General features: G+C 47.7%; 1 protein-coding gene across 10 annotated transcripts in view; it reads left to right on the top strand.

The window, feature by feature from the left end:
• LOC146182053 (uncharacterized) overlaps positions 1 to 25364 on the top strand; it is a 138995-nt gene that overhangs the window by 22227 nt on the left and 91404 nt on the right. For 6 of the 10 annotated variants that reach the window (XM_084577050.1, XM_084577055.1, XM_084577052.1 and 3 more), the window contains 4 exons: positions 15124 to 16485; positions 18305 to 18496; positions 23344 to 23412; positions 24146 to 24235. In XM_084577050.1, the coding sequence (XP_084433176.1) occupies positions 15130 to 16485; positions 18305 to 18496; positions 23344 to 23412; positions 24146 to 24235 (1707 nt within the window). In that variant the 5' untranslated portion in view covers positions 15124 to 15129. Of the gene's footprint in view, positions 1 to 561; positions 581 to 15123; positions 16486 to 18304; positions 18497 to 23343; positions 23413 to 24145; positions 24236 to 25364 lie in introns of those variants that run through there. The other 4 variants (XM_084577057.1, XM_084577054.1, XM_084577060.1 and 1 more) reach the window with 3 other exon arrangements.

The following is a 25364-nucleotide window of genomic DNA, read 5'->3' as shown; positions in this document are numbered from 1 at the left end:
CTTTTTTTTTTTTTTCCCTGAGGATACCCTTCAGCTTCTGTCATTTCACGGCCCTGCTACGCCCATTACTCTCCAGCGACTGCGGTTCGATTGCATGGATAGCATCGCGGTTGTTCTAGCGGATACCGCAAAGGCAGTGCACGCTTCACGGAGCATACTAACCTCGGCGTTTTTTTCAAAGCTTTGCTACGGCTTGCTGTTCTGGGCGTGAGCTCCTTTTAGAGACAGTGAGGGATGACGCGCTTCGAAGGCGCTCTTTAAAAGAGCCGTTGCGGCATTTCTTTTCAAACAAACCGGTGCGGAGAAGGTCAGACGTTTTCTTCCGTCTACCAGCGATACTCGTTCACAATCCTAACTCCTGTGCGCGCACTCGCTAGGGGAGCACACATTGGATGTGTTGTCTATCGTCGGTTTTCCAGCAAATCGTGGAGAGACGCTTGTGAGGTAGTGTTCCCCAACCACCTCGCGACTCCTGTGCCGTCTGAGTGCGCTGGTGGTACACCCAAGGAAAAAGAAACATAAAAAGCTACAAAGATGGAAATGTACCTGCCGTGCGGACGTAAGAGTGCGATTTCTAAACGTGAGTATACTGTCGTTTTCGATATGGTTGTTATAGGTATGAGCGCTCCATGGTGGAATAGTCCGCTTTAGTTGCCAGTCAGAAATGCTTAGTGGCTGTAATGATGTCTTAAATAACAAACAGGGTGGACTGACAGGCTCAGTTGCTTTAGAACGACTTCGGGATGTTGACTTCAATGACGAGAACTTTTCAAGCCTTTGCCGCCTTTCAACATCGCCCCATACCCGCACCTTCGCCGCGATCATGTGGCCAGAGTTTCTAAAGATAATAATGAAACGTCTACTTACCTCTGAGAACAAGGCGGAGATTATTGGTGCATATTGCGGAAATGACTGAAGAGCACCACACGCAGGACAGGCCAGTATATGCCTGTGTCCTTCACTTCTGTCCCACCTTTTAGCGCTGTTCAGTCTTTTGTACCAAAGCCAGTCCAGATTGAAAATTCTGGCGTCAAGAAGATGAGAGAGGTGAAAGTGTTCTTAGAGGAAAGCGAACCTATTTATTTCATTTTGCTTTCTTTTAAAGTAAATCATCATCATCATCATCATCGTCAGCCTGACTATACCCACTACAGGGCGAAGGCCTCTCCCATATTTCTCCAATTAACCCGGTTCTGTGCTAGCTGCACACACTAAAGCTGCATCTATGTTAAAGTACAGCGCTTTATCAAATCCCTTTCGAAATCGCTCCACTCTGCTCACATCCGCGTTTGTTTACGAAAAAGAAACCAGCCTTAATTGCCATCTGCATTATTCAGAGGACGCGGAGATCTGGGGACGATCGCGTTGTCACTGCTCGCTCGTCGATCGGTATCGGCGAACATTCGATTTACAACGACGTCTGGCAGCGTCTCCACTCATCCGTGTCACAGCTGGAGGTCGGCAGCTCTTTGACCCCCCCTCCCCGCCTGCATCGAGACGTCAATGAGCTATAGCGTCGGCAGAGGTAGCATTGCGAACAGGTCATCGGAGCTTGCAAACAGCGATGCTTGTTTGACCCGCATTGTACGGAACAATGGGCGTTGCGTCATCTTTAATGCTAATAACCTGTGCTATGAAGCTTTGTCAGAGGGTCACGAGCGTCCCATCGAGGCGAGAAAAAGAGTACTATCGGGTGCCATATCTGGTCCGTTATTTTCTTCTTGATCTGATAAAGCTGCGTCAGTCGCCAAGTCTTTCATTTGCACGTGCGAGCCGCCTTGTCTCGTGTCGCAAGGCATTCGCTGTTGCGCATGCTACGGTTGAAAGTGTTCGTTCCATCGCGAAAAATATTGAACTATATAATATTATAGGTCAATATGAAGGGTAACGTCAAAATTCACCCGATGATAAATTTAGTCTAATTTCTCGAGCAGAATTCATTGTCTTTTTTACCTAATTGTTGTTTTCGGCGAACATTAGCATTTAGAACTTAGATTGCAGAAACAAAAAAAAGGGTCGTTTGTTTAACTGGACTGAATGCTCTGTTTTATACGTCCTCTGTGTGCATAAGAAAAAAGGTGCATAAAGTTGTTTTTAGATGTGGCTTTGTTTTGATATCGTACACCTTGTTACTCGCCGGAAGCGGTTGAGAGCTGCACACACTTCCTCACTCGAGCACACGCAGAAATCATGCAAGATGGAAGACTATAGGTGAGTTAGAAACTGCTAGAGGAAGTACTCGAAGAAAAAAAAAAAGAGCAGAGTTTAACTTTCATTACAGCTTGCTTTCTAACCTGCCGATCTGTGGTATATATACTTCAGCTGCCGTTAAGCAGCAGAACAAACATTCCAGATTTGACACTAAAACTACAGCGAACAGGCAGAAACCTGGCTCCTGATTTGATTTGTCTAAGAATGTTCCACGGCATCGAATGTGTTCCGTATGTACGACACCACAACCTTCGCGCCCTTCAGGTTGGGATTTTCTGGTGTAATACCTACTTTTTCTTTTATAGCATAAAGTTGCCCTTGGAAAGAAAGGCGGTAATGATGTCAAAACTTTGCGGAAGGAATAATCCGAGCGAATAGCGACTTATTCTGGTCGCGCAGACTTTGATTTAATGAGAAACTTGCTTTTTCAAGACATGTTTTCTTGTTGACGGGACCAAAACGTCGGCTCGTATATATTAAACGGATACCTGAATCAGCTATTAGTTTCCCCTTACACGTGTGACGTAATTTGCAACTTCATGTTTAGTGATACAAAACTTTCTATAGTGAAGTCGCTATCGGTGGTAGGAAAAAAGATTATCAATTGTTCTGTCGATATCGCTTTCGATAGTACTGCGATAGTACTTTTGATATAGTACGCAATGTCGGTAGTACTATTGATAGTAAAAGATAAAGGGGGCAGTGTTAGTTTGGTTTGCCGAGTCTGTGGTATGGAGGTGGTAGTAACTGTAACAGAACTCGCGTTCTCGCAGTCAGCCCGTCGCCTAGCTCAGCAGACGCATACATGCCCCGTTACGTGTAGTAATACTGGGGGAAGTGTTAGCGTTGCGGATGTATAGTTGTGCTGGCAATAGCAACCGCAGACGCAACATCGCTTGGCGCGCCTTCTTCTGAGCCGAAAACGGGTGTGATTATTAGTTCAGCGGGGAATGGTTGCCCACATCCGTGCTGATCGGAGTTCAGCTCTCGAAGTAGTAGAAGCGACCGTTGTGTCAGGTACGCATGTACGGAACTTTTTAATGTCAGCATACGGGCGATTTGGACTACGCTACCCCCAGTAAATCAAAAAACATGAAAACACGTAACGGGCCGCATTTTTAAAAAACGCTTATACATAGTTTCTTACCATAAATTTTAACCGGCTTTATGCTTGGTGGCGTCGTCCCCCTTCAAGATTCCTTAAATAGAAGTGGTCAATATGCCAAATGCTGTTTCGAGTAACTTTCTCGCTGGATGTGGCTGACTGCAAGCTTAGGCATGTATTAGACTTTATACTGCCGGCTTCCTTTCCGGCAGTATCGCTGGGCAACAACTGCATAAATATTCATAGCGCTATCGTTTGTATTATATGTAGTGTTGATAGTACTACCGACAATACTGCCGATAGTAATACTGTCGATAGTGCTTGGTAGTATTTTTACGCATGCGATAACTTAAAGACACTATCGGTACTGTCGATAGTCAGTTTTTAGTTTTGACCCCGCCGGGGTGGCGCAGTGGTTACGGCGCTCGACTACTGTTCCCAAGGATGCGGGATCGAATCCCGGCCTCCTTTAACGTGCACTGACATCGCACAGCACACGGGCGCCTTGTTTTTCGCCTCCATCGGAAAGCGGCCTCGGTGGCCGCTTTTTGATGGAGGCGAAAAGCAAGGCGCCCGTGTGCTGTGCGATGTCAGTGCACGTTAAAGAACCCCAGCAGGTCGAAATTTTCAGAGTCCTCCACTACAGCGTCTCTCGTAGCCTGAGTCGCTTTGGGATGGTAAACCCCACAAAACAAACCAAACCAGTTTATAGTTTTGCATCACTATAGGGCCCCTTTTCCCCTGAAGTGTAAGAGAAATAAATTTTTTTTCTGTACTGATTCCTGTATGCGAAAGAAAATTGAACGGTCCGAGTACGTTTTCGTTCTGTCCTTCCATTCTTGACCACTTGGGGTCTCGAAGGAATTCAGTCTGTCCCTATTTGTGTAGAAAAAAAGAAACAGAGAGCGTGGTGAAGTAAACAGCCGTGCCTGAGTTCGCAGTCCCATTAGTGGCCGTCGGCCTTCGAAGGAGCGTCCTTCCAGCTGCTTGACAAACTGCTGCAACGTTTCGTTGCATATTCACCACAAGGTTTCTCTTCACTTGACTTGCTGCGCACACACGCGAGTGCGCGAGGGCACGCGCGTGCTACGAACACTGCATGATTGATATTGCCCAGAAGTCGCCTCCTATTGCGTTTCGTGGAGTGCAGAGCGCAATCCTAATCCGTTATAAGCAGCTACCGGGAGCAACGTATGTACAAATGCCGCTTTTCCCCGCGTCTTCGTCGATCGGCGCGCTTCGCAATTTCTTCTCTCGATGGTGGAGAAACGTGAAAGACGCCCGCGTGCTTGCGCCACATCAGTGCACGCGTGAAGGAACCCCGGGTGTTGTTTGGAAATAATACAGAATGTTAACTATGTTGCCCATTCGTTAAGAGATAGGAAGCGTACAGAGTGGGCGAGAGAAATAACTCAAGATACCGGCATTCTAGCGGAAATTAAGAAGAAGAAATGGGCGTGGGGAAGACATGTAGTGTGAAGAGAGGATAACCGATGGTCGCTTAGGGTAAAGAACTGGACTCCAAGGGAAGGAAAGCGTAGCAGGGGGCGGCAGAAAGTTAGGTGGGCGGATGAGATTAAGAAGTTCGCAGGGGTCAGGTGGATGTAGCTAGCACAGAACCGGGTTAAGTGGAGAAATATGGGAGAGGCCTTCGCCCTGCAGTGGGTATAGTCCGGCTGATGATGATGATGATTATGATGTCCATTCGTTCCCTCAAATCCCAGTATATATACTGGTTTCCACCTTGTGTAGCACATCTACCAGACGAAGGCGGGCTAGTTGGTGGTTGACTAAGCGAGACAGCCGTTGTTGCTTGTGGGGTTTAACATCCCAAAGCGACTCAGGCTATGAGAGACGCCGAAGTGGAGGACTCCGGAAATTTTGACTACCTGGGGTACTTTAACGTGCACTGACATCGGACAGCACACGGGCGCCTTGCTTTTCGCCTTCACCGAAAGGTGGCCGCCGAGGCCAGGATTCGATCCCGCGTCCTTGGGCACAGTAGTCGAGCGCCGTAACCACTGCGCCACCCCGGCGGGGTAAGCGAGACAGCCGGTTACCGCTCTTTCCTTAACTCACTGCCAATTTTCAAGCGTTTTATAAGGGGAGGCGCACTCAGCTTTTCGTATCGTGAAGGGTGGAAAGAACAGAGAAAGATGCTCCGTATTTGAAGTCTGCGGAAAATTTTCAACTTTGTGTTTCACCAATGTGCATTGACATCGCTCTGCAAACGAGCTGTTTTGCATGTCGCCTCGATTTAAACGGCCCCCGCGACCTTGCGTTACCTGGGCAGATAGCCTGGCTTGCTTTTCCAGCTAGCACGCCGACGGGGGGGGGGGGGGGGGGGGGGCAGTGGTTACGGCGCTCGACTACTGTGCCCCAAGGACGCGGGATCGAATCCCGGCCTCGACGGCCGCTTTTCGATGGAGGCGAAAAGCAAGGCGCCCGTGTGCTGTGCGATGTCAGTGCACGTTAAAGAACCCCAGGTGGTCGAAATTTCTGGAGTCCTCCACTAAGGCGTCTCTCATAGCCTGAGTCGCTTTGGAACGTTAAACCCCACAAACAAAACCATAAATCAAAACCTTTTCCAGTTAGGTGCAAGCACACGAAGCGTACTAAACGCTGCCTAAGAGCTGAGTTTACACGAGTGATGTATAACGCGAGCTGAGATATCACAGGCAGGGGGCTGAAACAATGCCAGATCAGAAGCGTCAGGCCGACCGGAGGCACTCTTGTTTATTGTGAACGCTCATTCGCAGCTGCGCGGCCTACTTGTTTGTTCCAATCCGATAGAAATCCGGCGTATTTTCCGATAGGTATTTGCAAAGATGGACATGATTGGAGCTTTGTCGTGAGCAAGACTTGCAGCCGCGAAACAGGAATGTGTGTAATTCTCTTCGGTGGTGCGTCGATATGAAAGGCCTTCTCATCCGAGACGGAGTTGCACCGTTTAGTCTCCTGGAGCATCTACGAGCATGCCTCCGTGGTACGTTCTCGAAGATGTTGTCTGTGATCTCCTCGCCTTTATGCAACTTGTGATGCTTCTTACCTTGCTTTAGGTTGCTGTATCTACCTTCGCAAGTACTGCTTCAGTCGTGGCAGCAGCGGAAATGTGTATGTCTCATTGTAGCAGGCTTGCGATAACCGACGCCACACATCTTTGAATTGTCATTCGCATTTATGAATTGGCGTCGCACCTCACTTCGTCAACGTGCTTTTTTTTTTCTTCTGTTTAGGTCAATGCATTATCGGGTTTAGTTTTTACCTATTATTTTAATAAAAGCACCGTTGTTCCCTACTGAAAAACCAAAAGTTCCACGGGACAATAATCTCACACAATCTCATCAAATCGCATAGACTTTCATACGGTGCACATCATTATCACAAAATTTCTCTCATAATTTATGATAACGTACAAGAAACTATGAGATCTTGTGCAATTATATGCGACCTGTATGTGATTTCTTAAGTGATTTGAGTGAGATTATGTGAGAAAATGTGAGGTTATTGCATCATACAATTTTTTTCAGTAGGGTTCCGCTACAAATTCAAAAAGAAAAGCCTATACTGCTCCAGCTTAAACTTGCGCAAATTCCACTAGCCTACTAGACGCACTCTATTTTATTTTATTTTTTTATTTTTTTTTTCTTCTGTCTGATCGCTGGTACGGCCTTCACCAAAATTTTGTATTCCAAGCGACGGCTGCTCCGACCACACGCATCCAGCGCACATCCACCGCTGCCGCCGTGTTATCTTATGTAAAGCCACTGTAAGGATTCTTCAGGGATGAGCCTTGGGACAAAAACCGAGACATCGTTTGCATGGGGCCATTTCAGGCTCGGTCGCTAAACTTTGCCACAGTTTGCGTGCAATGGGCCGAAGGACGAATAGCGAGAGAGCGGACAAGAAACGCCAGACAAGGATCGCCTCGCACGCGTGCAACCCAAAACAGTGTAACCTCCCCTCCTTCTCTTCACGGTTTCATCGAAGCTTGCGCGCTGCGCTGCGGAAAGTAAATGGCGACCTCGGTAGTCCTTGGGCACGCACAGAAAGGACGCGGCGCTTGCTGCGTGGCTGATGTACCGAACTAACTCTGACTTGTTACACGACGTACGGTAGTTTCTTCCCGTAACAGGGGATAGTTAATTAGTAGCTACGTCTTTTTATCTGGCTGATGATCGACGGTTAACGAGTATAATCTCTTGCGCGTTTCCTTCCGATTCAATTTGCCGGTTTCCCAATATAGATAATAAAACTGCCGTTCTTGCCATCGATGATCCCGTCATTGGAGAGTTCTAAAATCTGCACTTCTTGCGAACAAGAGAAAATCAGTATATTTAAAATCTGCTTGAATAGATTTAGCTAAAGAATTAAGATATCACCGAATCGCAAAATAGTCCCTGAATTTTGACACGTATTCTACCGTACAACAGAAAATAAACAACTTTTACTACTATTGGAAGGGTGCGTGACAAGATTTTTTTATTGAATACTTTAAGTTCCCACAAACAGCAGTTCAGCCTGAACAGTGGTGCACTATGATACATAAAACATATATGTGTCAAGTGTACATCAGCTTACACATTCTACACACATGTCAAAATAAAAGGTACATGGGGACATGCGTATATGAGCTTATTTCACCGTCCAGCGAGGAGAGAACTAAAAAAAGAAAAGGGGGGGGGGGGGGGGATAAAAGAAGCTAACACAATATAGAGGCTAGACTGCGCAGTGTAAAACCGTTTTTCATAAAAATGTCCATAGCGGTTTTTCACTCATGGCAGACTTATTAAACACGTGCTGAATGCACATCATTGGTCATATGCTGTTTGCGCCGGCTATCTAGAATGGCCGACTACTTCGGGCGTTTGGTCTGGGCACATTCAAATAGAGCGCGGTTTTCAGCGTGGGACAATGAAATGCACTATGCAAACATATAGGCTAGAAGAGAGCGTCACGTAACTCGCTTCGTGTAGAAAGTGAAACAAACTTTAGAGACCACAACGGGCGGCTGTAGTCAAAGTAGTATTGCCGACCTAAATGTCGATAATAAAGAATTCGATAAAGCGCTTTTGTAAACGTTCAATTGCGGCACATAGCGTGATTGTGAAATAGTTCCAGACTGCACTGCAAAAAAATTCAGTCTTGACAAGACAAGCGATTTGTATTAGAAGAAGACAGTGTTTAGACCTGAAATTCCGTGCAGCACGTATAATGATGCCTAAAGACCGGAAACTCGAGTGTTGTTAACCTGGGCGTTAAATGTCAACTGGGAATCCATGTATATTCCAAAGTCACGGACATCAACACGACGTACAAGATTGCCATCTACGCTATAGTTATACACTATTGGCTTATTTCTTCTATTGAAGGAAATAGCTACCGTTTTGTTGTAGTTGAGCATTAGAGCGTTTCGCGTGCACCATTTGCATGTTGATTGGAGATATTTCTGTAACTAGTTACAGTCTATTGTTGCGTCCACTAAGCGAAGATCTTTAGGTAATCAGCAAGCTGTAGTATGTCACAATATCGGACGCAGTCCACAACGTCATTAATGAACATTTGAGAAGTAAATGCGATAGATGTCCTGCGGTACACCAATTTTAGCAGGATAAGCAGATAAGAAGCATCTCCCGTATAATTGACAATATTTAAGTGGTCGCAAAGATAATTTGCAAACCATTCACACAGAGAAGGTGAGAATCCGTATTGTCGCATTTTGCACAATAGCAGATCATGATTGACAAGGTCTAAATCTTTGCCTAAGTCAAAATATATGGCATCCACCTGTCCTCTTGCTGCGACCCTTAAGTGGATCGACGAAGGATCTCTGAAAGCGTACCCTTCCTATCCTGTAATTTGCCTCCCATCGTTAGCCTCTTGTCGGCATTCGTTGCAGTGCTGCATATAATTGGTTTACAGCGGTCTATCTGCGCCTGTTACAAAGGCGCAGTATCTATCACACTTTCTCCGGCAAGTGTGAGTTTGGACAGTACACCATCGCTCCTGTCGGGTGGCGTTCCGTGGCGGGCGCGTTCATGTGTGGCATTGCAGATGCAGGGACGCATCCCGCTTTGGCCAATCAGAACGCCGCAAAAGCGGGACACGCGTTGTCCACGACAGCATGAGCCATTAAAGGTTTTCGCCTTAATAAAAGCAAGAGGCTATAGCTCTCAATTCTGCAGCCGCAAGCATGCGACTTATACAAAGCGTTGTATTTTACAGTACACCGCCTGACAAGTTCTGCCACTCTTCGCTGCCGGTCGGTTTTTAATACAGCTTCGCCTTCACACACACACACACACACACACACACACACACACACACACACACACACACACACACACACGCACGCACACACACACACACACACACACACACACACACACACACACACACACACACACACACACACACACACACACACACACACACACACACACACACACACACACACACACACACACACGCACGCACACGCACACGCGCACACACACACACACACACACACACACACACACACACACACACACACACACACACACACACACACACACACACACACACACACACACACACACACACATCGCGTGACTGCCTCTCCAGATGCCAAGTGTTTCATCCTTCCCTACTGGCCCTTGTTTCCCCGCTAAGACTGGGCGAACTTTTCAGGAATGATCGGCGTTTTTCCGAGGTGTTCGTGCGTATACCCTGGAGCGACCGTTTCCCGCTCGCTGAAATCGCCGCCTTTGCATCCATGCATCGTTCAGCGTGCCGTGGGATATGGCGAGATTGCAGCCTACCTCGTAGGACGGAACCATATTACACCCCCCCTTTCCGCCAACTACGTGCCACGCCCGGTAATAACAAGTCCTTCAAAAGACGCCCGGCAAGGAAGTGTAACGATGCGTGCGATGTAGCCCCTCGTCTACACAAGTGGCACGAACTGTCAGGCGCGCTTCTTCTTTGCGCTGAGTTAATCCGGCCATATAAGTTTCCGGGCGGGCATATGGAGAGAAAGGGAGATAGATGTAGAGCCACGAAATTTCGCGTGCAGTCGTTTCGTGTCAGTGGCTCTCGTAGCCGCGGAAACAGTTTCGGACATTTTTTTTTTTTCCATCGCCCCCCCTGGACGCGGCGTGTCGGGCGCGGCGGGAAATGTCGGTCGTCAGTTCTCGCACGTTCCGGGCAGCGTTTGCTGCGCTCTGGTTCTGCCGCCGCCGCCAATTTCCGTGCAACGCCGATGGGAGTCGCGGGAGAAGTTGCGCGCCAAAATATGCGCGTGGAAACGTGAGTGCGCGCGGGTTGTTTCAGTCCGGCCGCTTGGGCAGCTTCATTTTGGCTCACCGTGTTCTGCGCCGGCCAAAACCGTCGTAACGGATTCCACCTAGATGGAGGAGATCAAGTCCCGGCAATTCGTTCTCTATCAGTCTTGTTCTCCCCCGTGCCTGTTTGCAATCCCCGCGTTCTTGTCGTTCTAGTAGTCAGTCGGAATGCGAACGTTACAAGACTTATAATCACCCATGTTATATAATCACTGCCGCTTCAGTAGGCGGCAGTGGCTACGCTATGGCGGGGCTTCGTTACAGCGCTATTTCGGTATAGGATGGCGGTATTCCGGACACTGGGTATTAAAGTGATTCGGTTCATACGCGTTCGAACTTCGAAGCAAGAAAGGGGTACAAGAAGAAAGAGTTGCCAGACTTCAACAGCTGAGAGAAAGAGTTAGCAATTTCTGCATCGCTGACACAGCGCGCGCCCGCATGAATTCCTCCTCCATCACCACATTGCCATATGTAGCGCAATTATCTGGAGGATATACCCGTTCTCCAGAGCGGTCACTGTCTATAACCAGCCTAATTCCCAACCTACATAGCCCGAGATTGGGCTACCTTGGTCACGTGATAACAGGGTTCACGTTTCCGAAAATGTCTGTTTTCGTTTACCATGATTAACATGTTAATTAACGCAGAGAACGTATGTCTCTATCCTCAACACGAGATGATTCAGAGGCTGCTTCCGACACCTATACCTGTTATCGCAGAAAAGTAAGCCCTAAATACACCGTGTTGACGATATTTCATTACGGGAACTTCTTCAGGGAATATGAATACCGAAACTATACACTTCGATAGCAGCAAGACTGAATTACGGGAACCTATCTTAACCATCGATGTCAGTGCACGTTAAAGAACCTCAAGTGGTCGAAATTTCCGGAGTCCTTCACTGCGGCGTCTCTCATAGCCTGAGTTGCTTTGAGACTTTGAGATAGTAGCGGATTTATTGAACCGGTCATATTCGAATGCGGACACGGGTTCGGTAGAGAAGCTTCTGAGCCACGGAGTCACTGAGGCGGAAGCTTTAGCTCCGCCATTTCACTCGTCGGCTCACAGATGGCGCCACATGTGCATCTGAAACAGCAGCATACCAGGCCCATAGCCACTCGAGAGTTCGTGCAACTCTGCTCCCGCACGATATTAGATTTGTAACCAAAATTCTCCCCATTTTTTGGAGTCTGCCTCCTCACTGAACTGCTCACTGTTTTTACCTTCGATGCACGGATCTACTGGCAGTAGACACGCACAAGGGGTGGCCGTAAACTCGAATTACGGGAAGCTATCTTAACCTGGGCGCGTAATATATGCAGCAAGCGGCACGGTATAGCGCGTGTTCAGAGGCGTGCCTGGTGCTACAGGGATCATGTGGCCCTGTCATTGTTTTCTTTTCTTGCCGGTTCTGCGTGCCACATAAACTTCCGCAGCACATAAACAGCCGCACAGTAGAAAAAGAAAACGATGAAACCGGCTCTTGCATCGCTGTTCTTTTTGGTTTTCGTATTATACTGCCGCGTATTCCGAAGTGACACAAGTGGATAGCTCATAAAGTGCTGGGTGGAGTCCTTCCACAGGCCGGTTAATGGTATGCAGGTAGAAGGTCAGAAGGCAGACAACGCGTGATGTAGGGCTAAAATTTCATTTGTGAGAAACAAGTGTCGTTTTTCTACTCGCGGAAAACTCGAGCTGGCGCTATTTTGTGCTGACAGCATTGCAGTGAAGTGGACCGATAGGCCTTGCAAGGAGAACAAAGCAGCAAGCAAAGTTCATTAACCACAAACCTTCAATTTATGACAAGCTTAGAGAAATTAGGGGGGGGGGGGGGGAGAGAAAGTTGCCTGAGAGATCGACGCTAATCTCAAAGCAAATGTCGTTGTCCATATCTTTCACGCGTTAGGCTATATAGGTCCCAACTAATCGGCTTGTACCGACGATACGGACCAAGGTTAATGAATAAAAGTTCTCTCTCTCTCTCTCTCGTCCGGGCGCATTAAGGCGCCCATCCAGATCGCCAGTACGGGCAAATGTGTCGGCTACACCTCCAGGCAAAACAAATATGGTAGAAATTGAAGAGATAAGTGGCTTCCTAAATAATTACTAACGCTGTAAGAAATATACTACTGATTCTTACATATACGTTGCTTCGTGAGCTTTCCGCTTCCCCCTCACCTACCCTCCTCGTTTTATGAGTCCGTGGACACCTATTTGTGCAGTCTTCGCCTTTATGTTGTCTTAAATATCTTTTCTATATATTGCTGCTTGACGGAGTCGCATAAAGGGCGTACCGACGTCATATACGAAACGTCTAGCCTCGGTTTGCCTGTCAGCAGTATTCTTAACCAAGCCAATCTTAACCGTCGAACAAAGCTTACAGGAGAGCGGACTTGAGAAGCGGGTGGTGCGCCTTAAAGCATCCTGCAGAAGGAGTGGCGACGTAATCAGTGGTTATATATTCTAGTTCACTATACCAGCAGTCCTGCTAGAACAATCCTGCCTCATCTCGCCACTTCGCGTCGTTTTGAAACAGTGTCGTTGATCTAATCGTGTCTCAGATGAAGGTGTAATCGATACGTGAAAACGAGCACAAAGACAAGTTGGCGAGCGAATGGGAGCGCACGAAAGAGCTCTGCAGAGTGACAAGTGTGTGTCCGATGAACTGCCACCGGTGATCACGTGGTTAGCGGGAGCTTCAAAGAAGGTGTGGGCGTCGGTGCAATAACACCTAGCTCTATCACTTCCACACAGAGGAGATAGATACAAGTTTGATATCTTATCTGTCTTCTCTTTCAAACTCGATATATTATCTCTCTTCTTTCTTTATGGCACGGAAGACGGCATCTTTTCGTCTTTCAGCAGAAAAAAGCTTGTTTCTTCGGTATTGTAGCGTCCCAATTTTGCCGCGCAGTTAAGGCCTAGGTCTGCAACACTTTATTGCTAAACCAGGAGCAAGCGGGTGACAAATGCTCCAGCGCCAGGAAGGTTACTGTTGTGTCACGAAGTGAATAACTGTTTCATTCTGGTAACAGCGCCTCCCGGCCGACCTCGCAGCGCAGCAACCTACAGTTGCGCTTCCGTTTTAGCCGCGCGTCATCGTTTACACTTCCGGCACAAAACGAACGCGTGTCGAAACCGCTGGCGGCAGCAACGTTTTGTATTGAAAGCCATAATTAGCTCTGGTTGCTGGGATGACGTAGAAACGGGCCTCAATCATCTGTTCATAAGGCAGCGTCACACATCCATAAATACTGTTATAACACCCGCCCGACGCTTAGCGTGAAGTGCCTGCGGCGGGCTAAAAAAGCGCCGTAGTAGAAGAGCGCGTCAAAACGCACGTCGTTCGTGACGTCCACGCTACGCTTCTCGTCCAATAAGTCAGAAGAAGATGGATACGAAGCCAACAAGGGTGGAAAAACGTGCCTCAATAACGAAAGAGCTGAAGGAAATTGGCGGGCTTCGGAAGCCTCACCGCCAAGAGGCGCTTGGCGCGCTCTGAGGTTCGTCTTGGGCGGGGCGCTCTAATTTTATCCTCGCGGCTGGAGCGTGTAGGGGGGATGCCAGTGGGGGAGAGGTCTCGAGGGCGCAAGCTCACCTTCATCCCTTCTTATCCTCCTCCTCGTCTCGAGGTTCGTCTTGGCAGCGATTTCCTCTTTCGCGGTCTTTCGCCCCTCTCTCTTGCCAACCGATGGGCAACGTGCTTCTTTCGTATACCGGGGTCTCCGTGCTTTCTTCTCCGAGCCCGGTAGAGAATTGAGCCTTTTGTCTTGGAAGAGCCTTCGTACGCTGTTACTGCACTTCGTCGGACTCTGCGTTTGTGCGTGTGTTAGTGAAGTAGGGGAACACTGAATGCCTTTCTTCCGCGGCTCGAGACGCATATATCCTGAGGGTCGCGGTTAATTGGTGTCCTGATTCTTCTCAAGGCTAGGACGCGAACTCGACAGCGCCGGATGGCTTTCGCTGCCGTATTTTCTTCTTTCGTCGCTTATGGTACCGTGCTTCTATTCGTACGGCCATTATGGGTGACGTTGATGACAATTATTTGCCTTCTGCTGTGTTCATATGCTGACGAAATGTCCCGTCCTTGCCGTGTTACCAGAATACGACCTGAGAGATGTCTTGTAGTTCGCACCGCAAACAACCAAAATGCCTTGCCGATGTAAAAGGTGTGGCACCGTGTATATGTTCAGTGCACAGTTTCCGCTAACGATATTCGGCCAGTGTCACAGTGTTCGATTTGAGCCTTCGAAAGAGTTCATTTTTCTTTTTTTAAATTTCTTAGTATACGTGCTGTTGTAGTCTGCATACAATATGCATCCACCGCTAGATGCTGATAAACGTTCTCTTGGACGTTTGATCTTTGCAACTGCATCAATTTCGAAGTAGAACCGCTCTGCTCATTTTCTGCCGCGTTATTATCGTTCCTTGTATGTATAAATGCATCGTACTAATGGCGTGTTCGCTTTTCTATCTTTTCAGGTGACCATGTCAGACGTGGCCGATTCTGTGAGTAACCCGCAGTCTCCAGTGAATGGCATCTTGCTGGATGAGCCGCTGACGCTTGACTTTGACCCCATGAGTTTCCAGCTGTCCTCCCCGACCGAGACCAAAGCTCCCGTCGACCTTGTCGACTCGTCCCCCGAGGACCCTCCCTTTGCTAACGTACCCCCCGAAATCGCTAACGATACTAACTACAAATACAATCCAAAGTCCTACCTACTGGACCTAGACTCCCTGCAGGAGCTGCAGGCTAACATCCAGCCGACGTCGTCGTCTCATGCTGCGTCGTCGCGCGACGAAATGGCAGACGAAGAACGAAGAGGCACTGCGTTGGATGGCAGCCACGACGACAGCAGGGACCAGAGGCCGGACCTTCTGGTTGGGGTGACTGTGACGACCTCTCCGGGCGGGCACCGGGCTTACATACTCGAGGAAGACGAGGACGAACTTGATCTCACCGACCCCAAGTCAGAGGAGGACTCGCGGGAAGTCGACCTCTCCGTCGACGCGTCCGAGTCGTCGTCCAGTCTGAACCAGGAGAGCTCAAGCCCGCTGAATGGAACATCCGGAAGCCTCCCTGGACTTCAAGAGGACGCGGTCGGCTCTCCTGTGGTTGCCAATCTTCCGGAAGACGGTGTGGACGAGGACTCACTGACACCGCCGGCAGAAGCGAGATGCAGCGATGGGAGTCCAATAGAGATCGTCGACCTCTCTACTTCACCACTTAGTGATGTCCTGGGCAGTCCTGGTGCGCGAGTCAATGGTGAAGCGGGAGCAGGTACGCAGCCGATACCGGAGAGCGTTGCTTACCAGGTCACCACGCCAGAAGAAGGCGAAAGCCGACCGGCGGCTATCCCCGAGGAAGAAGAGAATGACGAGGGCGGCGGCAGTGCAGTCCAGGAGGTCGCCAGCTTTGTAGGAGGAGAAGCCGACGTACCGCAGGATGGCCAGTGCTCGGAATACTTCGTCAGCACTCCGGAAGATGAAGAGGACTCGGCTTGCAACGTGGACGATAGTTTCACCAGCCCCGTGCCCGAGGTCTCTAGAGAGACGTCCTCGGCCATGAGCTCTGACATGGACACGTCGTCGAGAACGACGAGCGTGGAGACAGTGGCTTGCGCCAGCCCACTGCACCTTCAGGACGCAGCACTGAGGAGTCCGAAGGGCCCTCACGACGAAGTGTCTTCGCCTTGCGAACTCCAAGAAGAGACATTTGACCCCGTGTGTAGCCCTAACAACCTTTGCACGACCCCCGTTTTGGCTTTCTCACCCACTGACACCGCCGAGGTGGCTGACTCGCCAGAGCTTGAGAGCAGTGAAGATGAGTTTCAGTATACGCCTGTAAGTCCAGTTGTTTTGGTCTTGCGTCTGCGCGTGTTTGACGCAGCTTGCTTACTCCGGCGATGCGTGACTGCGCTACTGCATGTGCATCGTCGTTAACACTGTGTGGCCCAAGCACTTTTCACCCTCGACGCAATGACTTGTATTCACATAAATTTATGTTGTTTAATGAGTGCTGCTTATGAAGTACGAGAAGGAGTTTGGCCTTAGTTGTCTCTGCTGAATAATAAAAAAAAAGGCTGATGCTGCTATGCAAACTATGCATACAAGTTGTTAAACAACCAATCATTGCTGTGAATGTGCATTAATTTCTTGTTGCTATAAATATGATTGTTTTTTTTTCTCCTTGTCTGACGGTAGCTGCGAAAATTTAAAAGAAAGCTCTAAATGTCTAAATGAGGCGAGTTTTTGGAAAGAAAGTACTTCTCTTGAAAAAAAAAACTGCAAAAAAAGTCGTTATTGTTGAGATGCAGTTCAGCACTGTTGTTGATAGTCCCGAACTGTGTTAACGAGAGCTGTGGCAGGTGCGTAAAAACAGTACTGGACGGTGTTGTCAGAGCGCAAGGTGCCACTTGCGGTGCCACTTGCTGTTGTAACACTGGTGGGGTACAGCACCTGTCACGCACATGCAGACCGAAGGATTTGTTTGTAAGTCGTGCGGCCCTTTAGCGATCCTAAACTTCCTACTGTTTGAAGAGGTGAGGTCTAGTGATAAAAAGCTGCAGTTCAAACTTTCTGTGGTGCTATCGATAGCACTATATTATACTTTCGATTCTATCAAATCAACAGTGCACACTCACTCTACCCCGCTACATTTCCTTCAGAGCTCGAGTCGCCCTGAGACCTAAGCGTCATAAAACCATGAAATCAGTCACGTATCGCAAATGTTTTGGAAATTCCACTGGCCAACAACTGCATAATTATTGATAACCTTGCTGTCGATAACTTTTTACGCTCTAGATAGGTCCAAAAGAACTATCGATCTTATCGATAGTCAATTTACCAACTATTTTGCATCACTATAAGGTCGTGAGTTCGTCCCACCATAGGGAGATTTTCAACTCCGACGATGTGAACTGAATCGCGCAGCAAGGGCCGGCAGCAATGGCGGGGGAGTGTGCACCTTTCCTGAAAATATAGAGCGCACATGCGTACATGCCGGGCACCGACAGCAGCGCCTCGCGCTGATTCTTGTAGTGTCACGCATCTACACCCAGAACCCTTTTAACCGGCGCGGTTGCTCAGTAGTTAGGTTGCTCGACAGCTTAACGGTATAGGACGTGGGTTCGAAAAGCAAGGCGCTCGTGTAGTGTGCGATGTCGGTGTACGTTAAAGATTCCCAGGTGGTCGAAATTTCAGGAGCCCCCACTACGTCGTCTTTCGACACCTGGGTTGCTTCGAGACGTTAAACGCTATAAAAAGGAAAAAAAATCCGTTAATATCACGCTTATCCTTTTAGCCTTCTTTCATCGGCATGCGCCATACCGCGATCCCGGTAACGCCACAATCTTCCAGTCGACGCGCAAGAAGTAACAATGAAATCAAGCTGGAGTGAAAGAACTGGACCGGTAAAATAAACGATCCTTCGACTCCATTCCTTCATTATACAGTGACAAGTGACAGATCCTAGCGATGGTGAGGGTACCGCGCTGGCTCAGTGACATGCCGTTGAACGAAAATAATAAAAACGAAATAGAATCAGTTGCAACGTTGGCCTTGTTATATCGACCCCTTTTTCTCAAATCCGGCGTCTTCATCGGCACTTCCGTGTTGGTGCGGCTCTGCGTCTGACGACCGCGCGTGGGCACCATTTCCGCAGGCGGGCGTTACAAAGTCCTCGGTCACCAAGAACAAGCGAGTGGTGGCCAGCTCCCGCACGAGCAGCAAAGATGGCATCACCCTCAAGGAGGCCAGCGTCACTTCCACGACCAGTGTGGATGCTCGCACCGAGGTGGTCACCACCGGCAAGGGTGCCTACGACGCCCTCAACGGTGTGACCAGCAAGACCGATGTGAGTACAGGCTGCGCGATCGTGCCTTCGCTCCTCTGCCATCCCTCTCTCTCTCTCTCTCTCTCTGCATGCCGATTCTTGATGACTCATCATCATCATCACCCAGCTTATCCTCTACAGCACAGTGGCATCGGCTATATTTGCGCTGCGCCCTCCTCACCCCATCAACTCTTTTAGGCCCCTTTCTTCTCCTCCCTGCCTCACTAACTCCGTGTAAACCACTACTTTTCCCTGATACCTTTTGGAATGCATTTTGCTTTTTCCATTAATTCATATAGCTTATGTGTCCTCAGGGCTTCTTGTCCTGGAAAAAGTAGAATTCATTTAATTTCGCTCGTAAGCTGCATTGCCTGCGGTCTGTTGTGCGATAGCACTATAGAGCTCGTCGGCCGGCTTTGCGTTGTCGTCTGGCGTCACGCTTGGAGGCTAATCAGTATATGTAATGGCGCATACTGTGTCGCTTACGGCTAATGTGTGGTTATGATGGTTCACGTTCGGCAGGGACTTACGTATGGTGGACTGTCACTTCTGAAGAGGCCACAGGCACGAGATAATTGTGAAAGGTTCTCACATGCCAGCTGTGCATCCTTAGATCGCATGTTTAGGGCCCTTAATTTGCTGTACTGGCACATTTTTGATTACATCATGCGTATACCAACACGGCGCTGCAAGCTAGGGGTTAGCTTGGTTTCTTTGAGCGGTATAGCATAAGAGTAGGGGGGACATACGTTAGGTAGCGAAGCACTGGAAATAGTAGGCGAATATGTCTATTTAGGACAGGTAGTAACTGCAGATCTAGACCATGAAAAGGAAGTAACAAGAAGAATAAGATTGGGATGGAGCGCATTTGGTAAGCACTCGCAGATTAAGACTAGCAGCTTACCGGTATAACTCAAAAAGAAAGTATACAACATTTGCATCTTACCTGTACTCACCTATGGGGCTGAAACTTGGAAGCCAACTAAGAGGGTTCTACTTAAGTTGAGGGCAACGCAGAGGGCTATGGAACGAAAAATGGTAGGGGTAACATTGAGAGATAGGAAGCGTGCAGAGTGGATCAGAGAAATCATTCAAGTTACTGACATTCCAATGGAAATCAAGAAGAAGAAATGGGCATGGGCAGGACATGTGGTCCAAAGAGAGGATAACCGATGGTCGCTTAGGGCAACAAACTGGATTCCAAGGCAAGGAAAGCGTAGCAGGAGCCGGCAGAAAGATAGGTGGGCGGATGAGGTCAAGAAGTTCGCAGGGGTCAAGTGGATGCGGCTCGCACAGGACCGGGTTAATTGGAGAAATATGGGAGAGGCCTTCGCTCTGCAGTGGGTATAGTCAGGCTGATGATGATGATGATGATGAGGGGGGACTGGTAAGAGAAACGAATAGTGTGTACGAGTATGAGTAGAGCTTGAATGTCAAGTGAGCGCGAGTATGCAAGGAATGGAATGTGAATGAAATCGACGATATGAATATGAAAGGTAAGGACCAGTGTGAAAGAGGAGTGGGGTGCAGAACTGGAAGTCGGGCTACGGTGACAAATGAACGGAGGGTACGAGAAGTATGAGCCACTGCGAAGAGGCGTAGGGTGCCAGTGAGTGGAGATAAAAGGAATAACCTGCAAGAGTAGTGAGGTGAAGAATGAGTTTCTCGTCGTGTCGTTCGGCGATGCTCTAAATAATAAAGTGGTTTCGAGGCTCAATTCTCACCCTAAGGACGCAACATCATATTTCGGCTGCAATGGCCGCTTGTCGATGGAGTCGAAAAGCAAGGCGCCCGTCTCCTGCAATGTTAGCATTCGTTAAGATGGTCGAGAATTCCGGAGCCATCCACTACGGTGTCCCTCACCGGGCGTTCTCAATCAGTTTCGAACGTTTTAAGTTGCTTAGGTCAAAAATCATTTTCAAATTGGTGATTGCTAAGGTGCCGTGAGTACTTCCGGTCTTCATACAATCTGTATTTTGTATACACGTGAGGTTAATATATATGTTTGGAACAACTGGGCATATAGCATCGCGTGAGAATTTCAGAGAAAGCTTACAATATCAACGACAGCTTACTGTTGTTGCTTGCCTATAAATGTCCTTTTTGCTTTCATGAAAGATTTCATATAATCAGCGTGCCTCTCCAATCAATTGGGCCATATCTGGAAGCAGCACTCCTCGCAAGTGAAACTGGCGGGTGTTGGTCGAACTCCCGCAGTAGACAAATGCTAAGGGAACGTGACATATCCTAAGCGACTGCTCTAACGTCTAAACCGTCACACAGGAAATACGAGCAATTTTCGTGGAGCAAAACAGTGACTCACACCCGCAATGTAATATGCAACCTCGAGTTATTGTCTTGCCTATACCGCAGCGCGTGTCGAGCTCACACCGCATTTCCTTCGCCCTTTGCTTGTTTGGCTTCCTTTGTCCGCAATATAGAGTTCGATTGTAGCGGCGGCTCCGTTTGACGCCTACTGAAAGAAAAGCCGCTTGAGCAGCGGTGCTCAACGCTGACGTGAGCATTTTCTTTCCAGCGAATCGTATAATAGACACTATTCGCCGCGAGGAAAAGGTGGGCGAGTGCGAAGTGGGGTATGGGGGTGGCAGGCGATGGCAGTGATTCCTGTTCGCGTCAAATAAGACACGCCTTGCGCTGAGCTGCGTGCAACGTGAGATTCAGGATGAGGAAATAATAAAGGAAACGCCCATTCTCCGCGCTCGTGCCTTTCCGCTTCTACTAAATTCCCGATAACTGCGCCGTCTCGCAGGAAGTAACAATTTGACGGCTGTCACGGCAAAATGTGCCATGTGCGTTTCGGAGAATTGCACGAAGCGGAGCGCTTGGTGTCTGCCCTTTCCTCTCCTATACTTCCTCCAGAATAAATAAAATTTCGTTTCTCTAAAGGTATGCACCGCGGCTTTGGCGTCAGCCGTAACCATCGCCTAGTTCTTAATAGCCGGTAAAACGTTATAACGAGTCGTCATTGGCTGGAAACGCAGGGAACTAGTTGTTGTAAGAGAAATAAGGGCCTTGTGCGACTGTCTCACTTTGGATGAGACAGTCACTGCAGTCTCACCGAAAGAGACAGTGTCCGTTAATTCACTAACTGAAGAAAACTGGGGCAGCCGATGAAATGAGATATTTTATTGTATACCATCATTGGGTATGCCGCTGAGTGTTCGCTATGCTCTGATAAACCTACCGATAAACGGGAGGTACAAGCGGAACAGTATGTATCAGATTCAAAGCGCACGTTGGAGAATGAAATCTAACCCCATAAATTGAATCGCATTGGATAAAAAAGCTTGATTTGGCTCGAAATATTATAAACGCAAGCACGCTTCAAACAAGCACACAGACACAAAAAAAAAAATCAAGAACATATGAATTCATAATCCATGCAAAAAACAAGCAAGGTGAAAGCAAAAATTGAGGACCGCTGATGGATAGCCGCACTTACAGCAGTGAATTTCCGTGAAACTATCTAGCTTTGATTAAAGCCGACGCGTTTTGATGCCAGACTCCCACTGCGCTGCACGCTTTTGTGAAGCACACAGCGGCCGTGCGAAAAGCCGAAGAGCTGTCGCATACAGGCTCACTCGGCGAGCAGAGGAGGCGAACTGGCGTCGGCGCGTTTGTTGATCGCCAGCGAGCAAGCGAGCGAGCTTTTGTTCGCGCTGCAGACGCGTGTAACTTGATGGATCGCCTGTTGTCGGCCAAGGAGGAGAGAAGTGGGAGGGAGAAGAGGGCGAGAGGCTGGACGTTGTTTGTCGCCCTGTGAACTCTCGAAAGAAGTCTGCTGAGAAAGCGAGTAGATAATGCCTCTTCATCCCTTACCCAAACGTTTCGAGAGCACTGTGTAGTACTCAGTTGCGCAATCCTTCGTTAGCAACCCCCTGCAGCCCATACGCCTCCTCCCCCCCCCTCCCTCCCCTCATTCAACAGCCGCCTTCCTTCCTGCTTTATGTTGGTGTGTACGCCGGCGACATTCACTTATTCGGTTGTGATGTAAAAAACTTTCTCTTTTAAACCCTGCCCGCATGGACTCTCTCCCTCTGTTGCTCTCTCTTTCTCCATCGCGGGCTTGATCAAGGCCCGAGGGACGCCGGTACGACTATGTGCGCCGTAAGTGATTGCCTGTCTTCGTTTTCTCCGTTCTATTTGGTCTCTGCGACCTCCCAGCATGCTGAAGCATTTTACGAGTGTGCATGTGGCGTTTGCTTGAATAACTCTGCTGCTTGCGTTTTGGTTGCGTTGTTAGTAATACGTGAACTTGAGGGACGGGTGACATCATCGTTGAAGCATGTGGCCAGCTACGCGCCCTCTGATAATTGCTTAGCCGTGAAAACGAAAGGTGTGAGCGAGCGCACGCATCGAAATTCAAGGAAGCGAACGAAAAGAATAGTAGCTTAGAGGGCGCGCTGTACCTTCGCTTGTTTTCCCTACGTAATGGTATTTTGCAGGGTAGCTTAGTTCTTGTCTTTAGTAGTTAGCTTTTGTAATCATTTTTTACAGTTCAATAATTTATTTGTTCGTTTCTTGAATTATTATAGGTGTTTATCTGAATCTATGCAGTAATGTTTATAGCTGGTGGAGGTAATGGGTGTTGGATTTTCGGAAAGCCTATTGTATCGCAGTGTAAAAAGAAAACATGTATAGATTAGGAGGGCTCGAAATTTATTTTTATTTTGGAACCAGCAGTGGATGTACAAGAAGCGTGCCACGCGTAGTAGTAGCTACGTCTATTTTGGGGTTACAAAGTACTTTAACGATTTCACGGCTTGCGGAAGGGAGGGGGGGGGGGGGGGGGATAAGTAACCGAACCCACATGCATGTTTATTGTTTTGATCTTTGGTTCCTAACAGCTGACTAATGGCTTGGACGATGATTATTACCGAGCCGAGATCGAATGCCCAGTGTCGGTGTCGAAGCTGGTAAGCATTATTCTTCGTTTCTTTCCCACATTCTGTTTTGTTTACGCCGTTCCACGCCTTTAGAGCCCGTGACTTTGTTAAAAATGCGATAAATTTATTCTAAATTTCTAAAATTGTTCTTCTGCGATGCCAAAAACAAACAAACAAAAAGAATTACACATATATCCGAACATATTACGCAAACTGATTTCTTGCGTAAGCTTTAGGGAAAGGTAAATTTTGCAAATGCATGTTGGCATATAGCTTGTAATTTACGCTAGCTTACTGTCGTACTCCACGGCCGTATACTGTAAATCGGTATTACATGGTTTCGCATCTACGTGTTGTTATCCAGTAGTTAATTGACTCCAATAACCAGCGATCCAATTTGAAGACACATTATTCTTGCAACTGCACAATCATTGCTATTGTTACTAAAATTTCAAATTATTTTCATGTTCTAGTGTTAACACACTTGTGTTATTATTACCCGCTATAACAAAAATTTTCGGCAGTCTCGATACAGACCACCATTTATATCGCAAACCTGCCGTGCAGCTGTTAAGTTTAAACGTGACTTCGATTCAGCGGTGCTAGGGTTCTGAATAGAAGGTACTAATTTAATAAAGTAATAGTAATTATTGTTTAAAATACAATTTAGTTACCGTGATTGCATGTTAAGCACCGTGATTGATCCTGCCTGACGCAAAACATTCCTTTTCTGTGGCGAACGCCCTGTGGTCGTCGACCGCAGAAGGACGTCTACATATCGTGCGGGAAAGACACCGTCGACGCGGAAGCCTTCCGGGAAATTGCCGTGACCGGAATAGACATCAAATCTCTGGTACGGCCTCCTTATTAAAAACACGATTTTTACCCGTTTTTTTTTTTCGTCAGTTCTTATACAAATCATAGCTTGAATACCGCAACTACGAAAAAAAAAAAAAGACAAAGAAAGGAACGTCAACAGTAGCGCATGTATACTACAAACATGGGGCAGTAGCGCAGATTTCGGTACACCGAAAATAAGCACATAAATTTTTCTATATTCTTTTTACTAGGATGCGTTTCTTGCTCTTTATACATTTCACGTAACAGGTAACCGTCCAAATTTTAAAGCGCGGCTGATCATTGGCATTAATCGGTATTGGTCCTTCGTGGAACCTATAGTCAGGGATTGCAGTACGTCACAACGAATGAAGTATATGCTGTCATCAAGAGAGCTGCTTGGACAGTTAGTCTGGTAAGCAGCTTGCTGAATAGATTTGACTGAGCACGCAGAGTTGTATTATTTATTTTTTAAGTTTGGCTGCATCCTATCGCCCGTGAAGGTTTCCTTTATTTATTTATTTTTTCTCATCGTAAGGTCATGCATGCCACCGAAGTGTGTGTCGCGTGTGGATTACCCCGGTTGCCTGATTTCGGGGACTGCTTGCATGAACGACAGCATGGGCTTTTCAGTGATGAGTGACTTAGCAGCAGTTTATTTATTAGCTGAACATATGCCAGAGGATACGTAGTTACCAAAATAAAAATTGATTTATATTTATGCACAACTATTTGAGTATATCAACAGAGGGTACTGTCTGTGCAGAAGCGAGTACAAGAATGGAGACAGTTCACACTTCCTTATATGTGCTTACTCACTGTAGAATGTTTCTTCTTCAGTGCTTTGGGCTAGTTCGAATATCTGAACGGTGACATTGCTTCAAAAACTCGTAGCCGACTTGCCGGAAAGGAGAAAAATAAATGAACGGCAAACAAAACGATGCTGTAAATGGAATTACGTTTAAGCGTGACACCACACCATATAACACCAACTTACCGTACGTTGCCATGCTAGGGAAAGAAAAAGCTGGAAAATAATTAAGTGTTTCCAGTGCTGTCCCTAGAGGGACAAAAGCCAAGCCAGAACAATTATTCTTGCAGATAATTTCACTTCATCAAACCCTACAAACGCCTCGTCCTTGCCT

The sequence above is a fragment of the Amblyomma maculatum genome, chromosome 8, assembly GCF_055883805.1.
Source record: "Amblyomma maculatum isolate TAMU_Amacu chromosome 8, ASM5588380v1, whole genome shotgun sequence".
NCBI lineage: Eukaryota > Metazoa > Arthropoda > Arachnida > Ixodida > Ixodidae > Amblyomma > Amblyomma maculatum.
The sequence above is the reverse complement of the archived record's forward strand: the minus strand, read 5'-3'. Positions and strand labels throughout refer to the sequence as shown.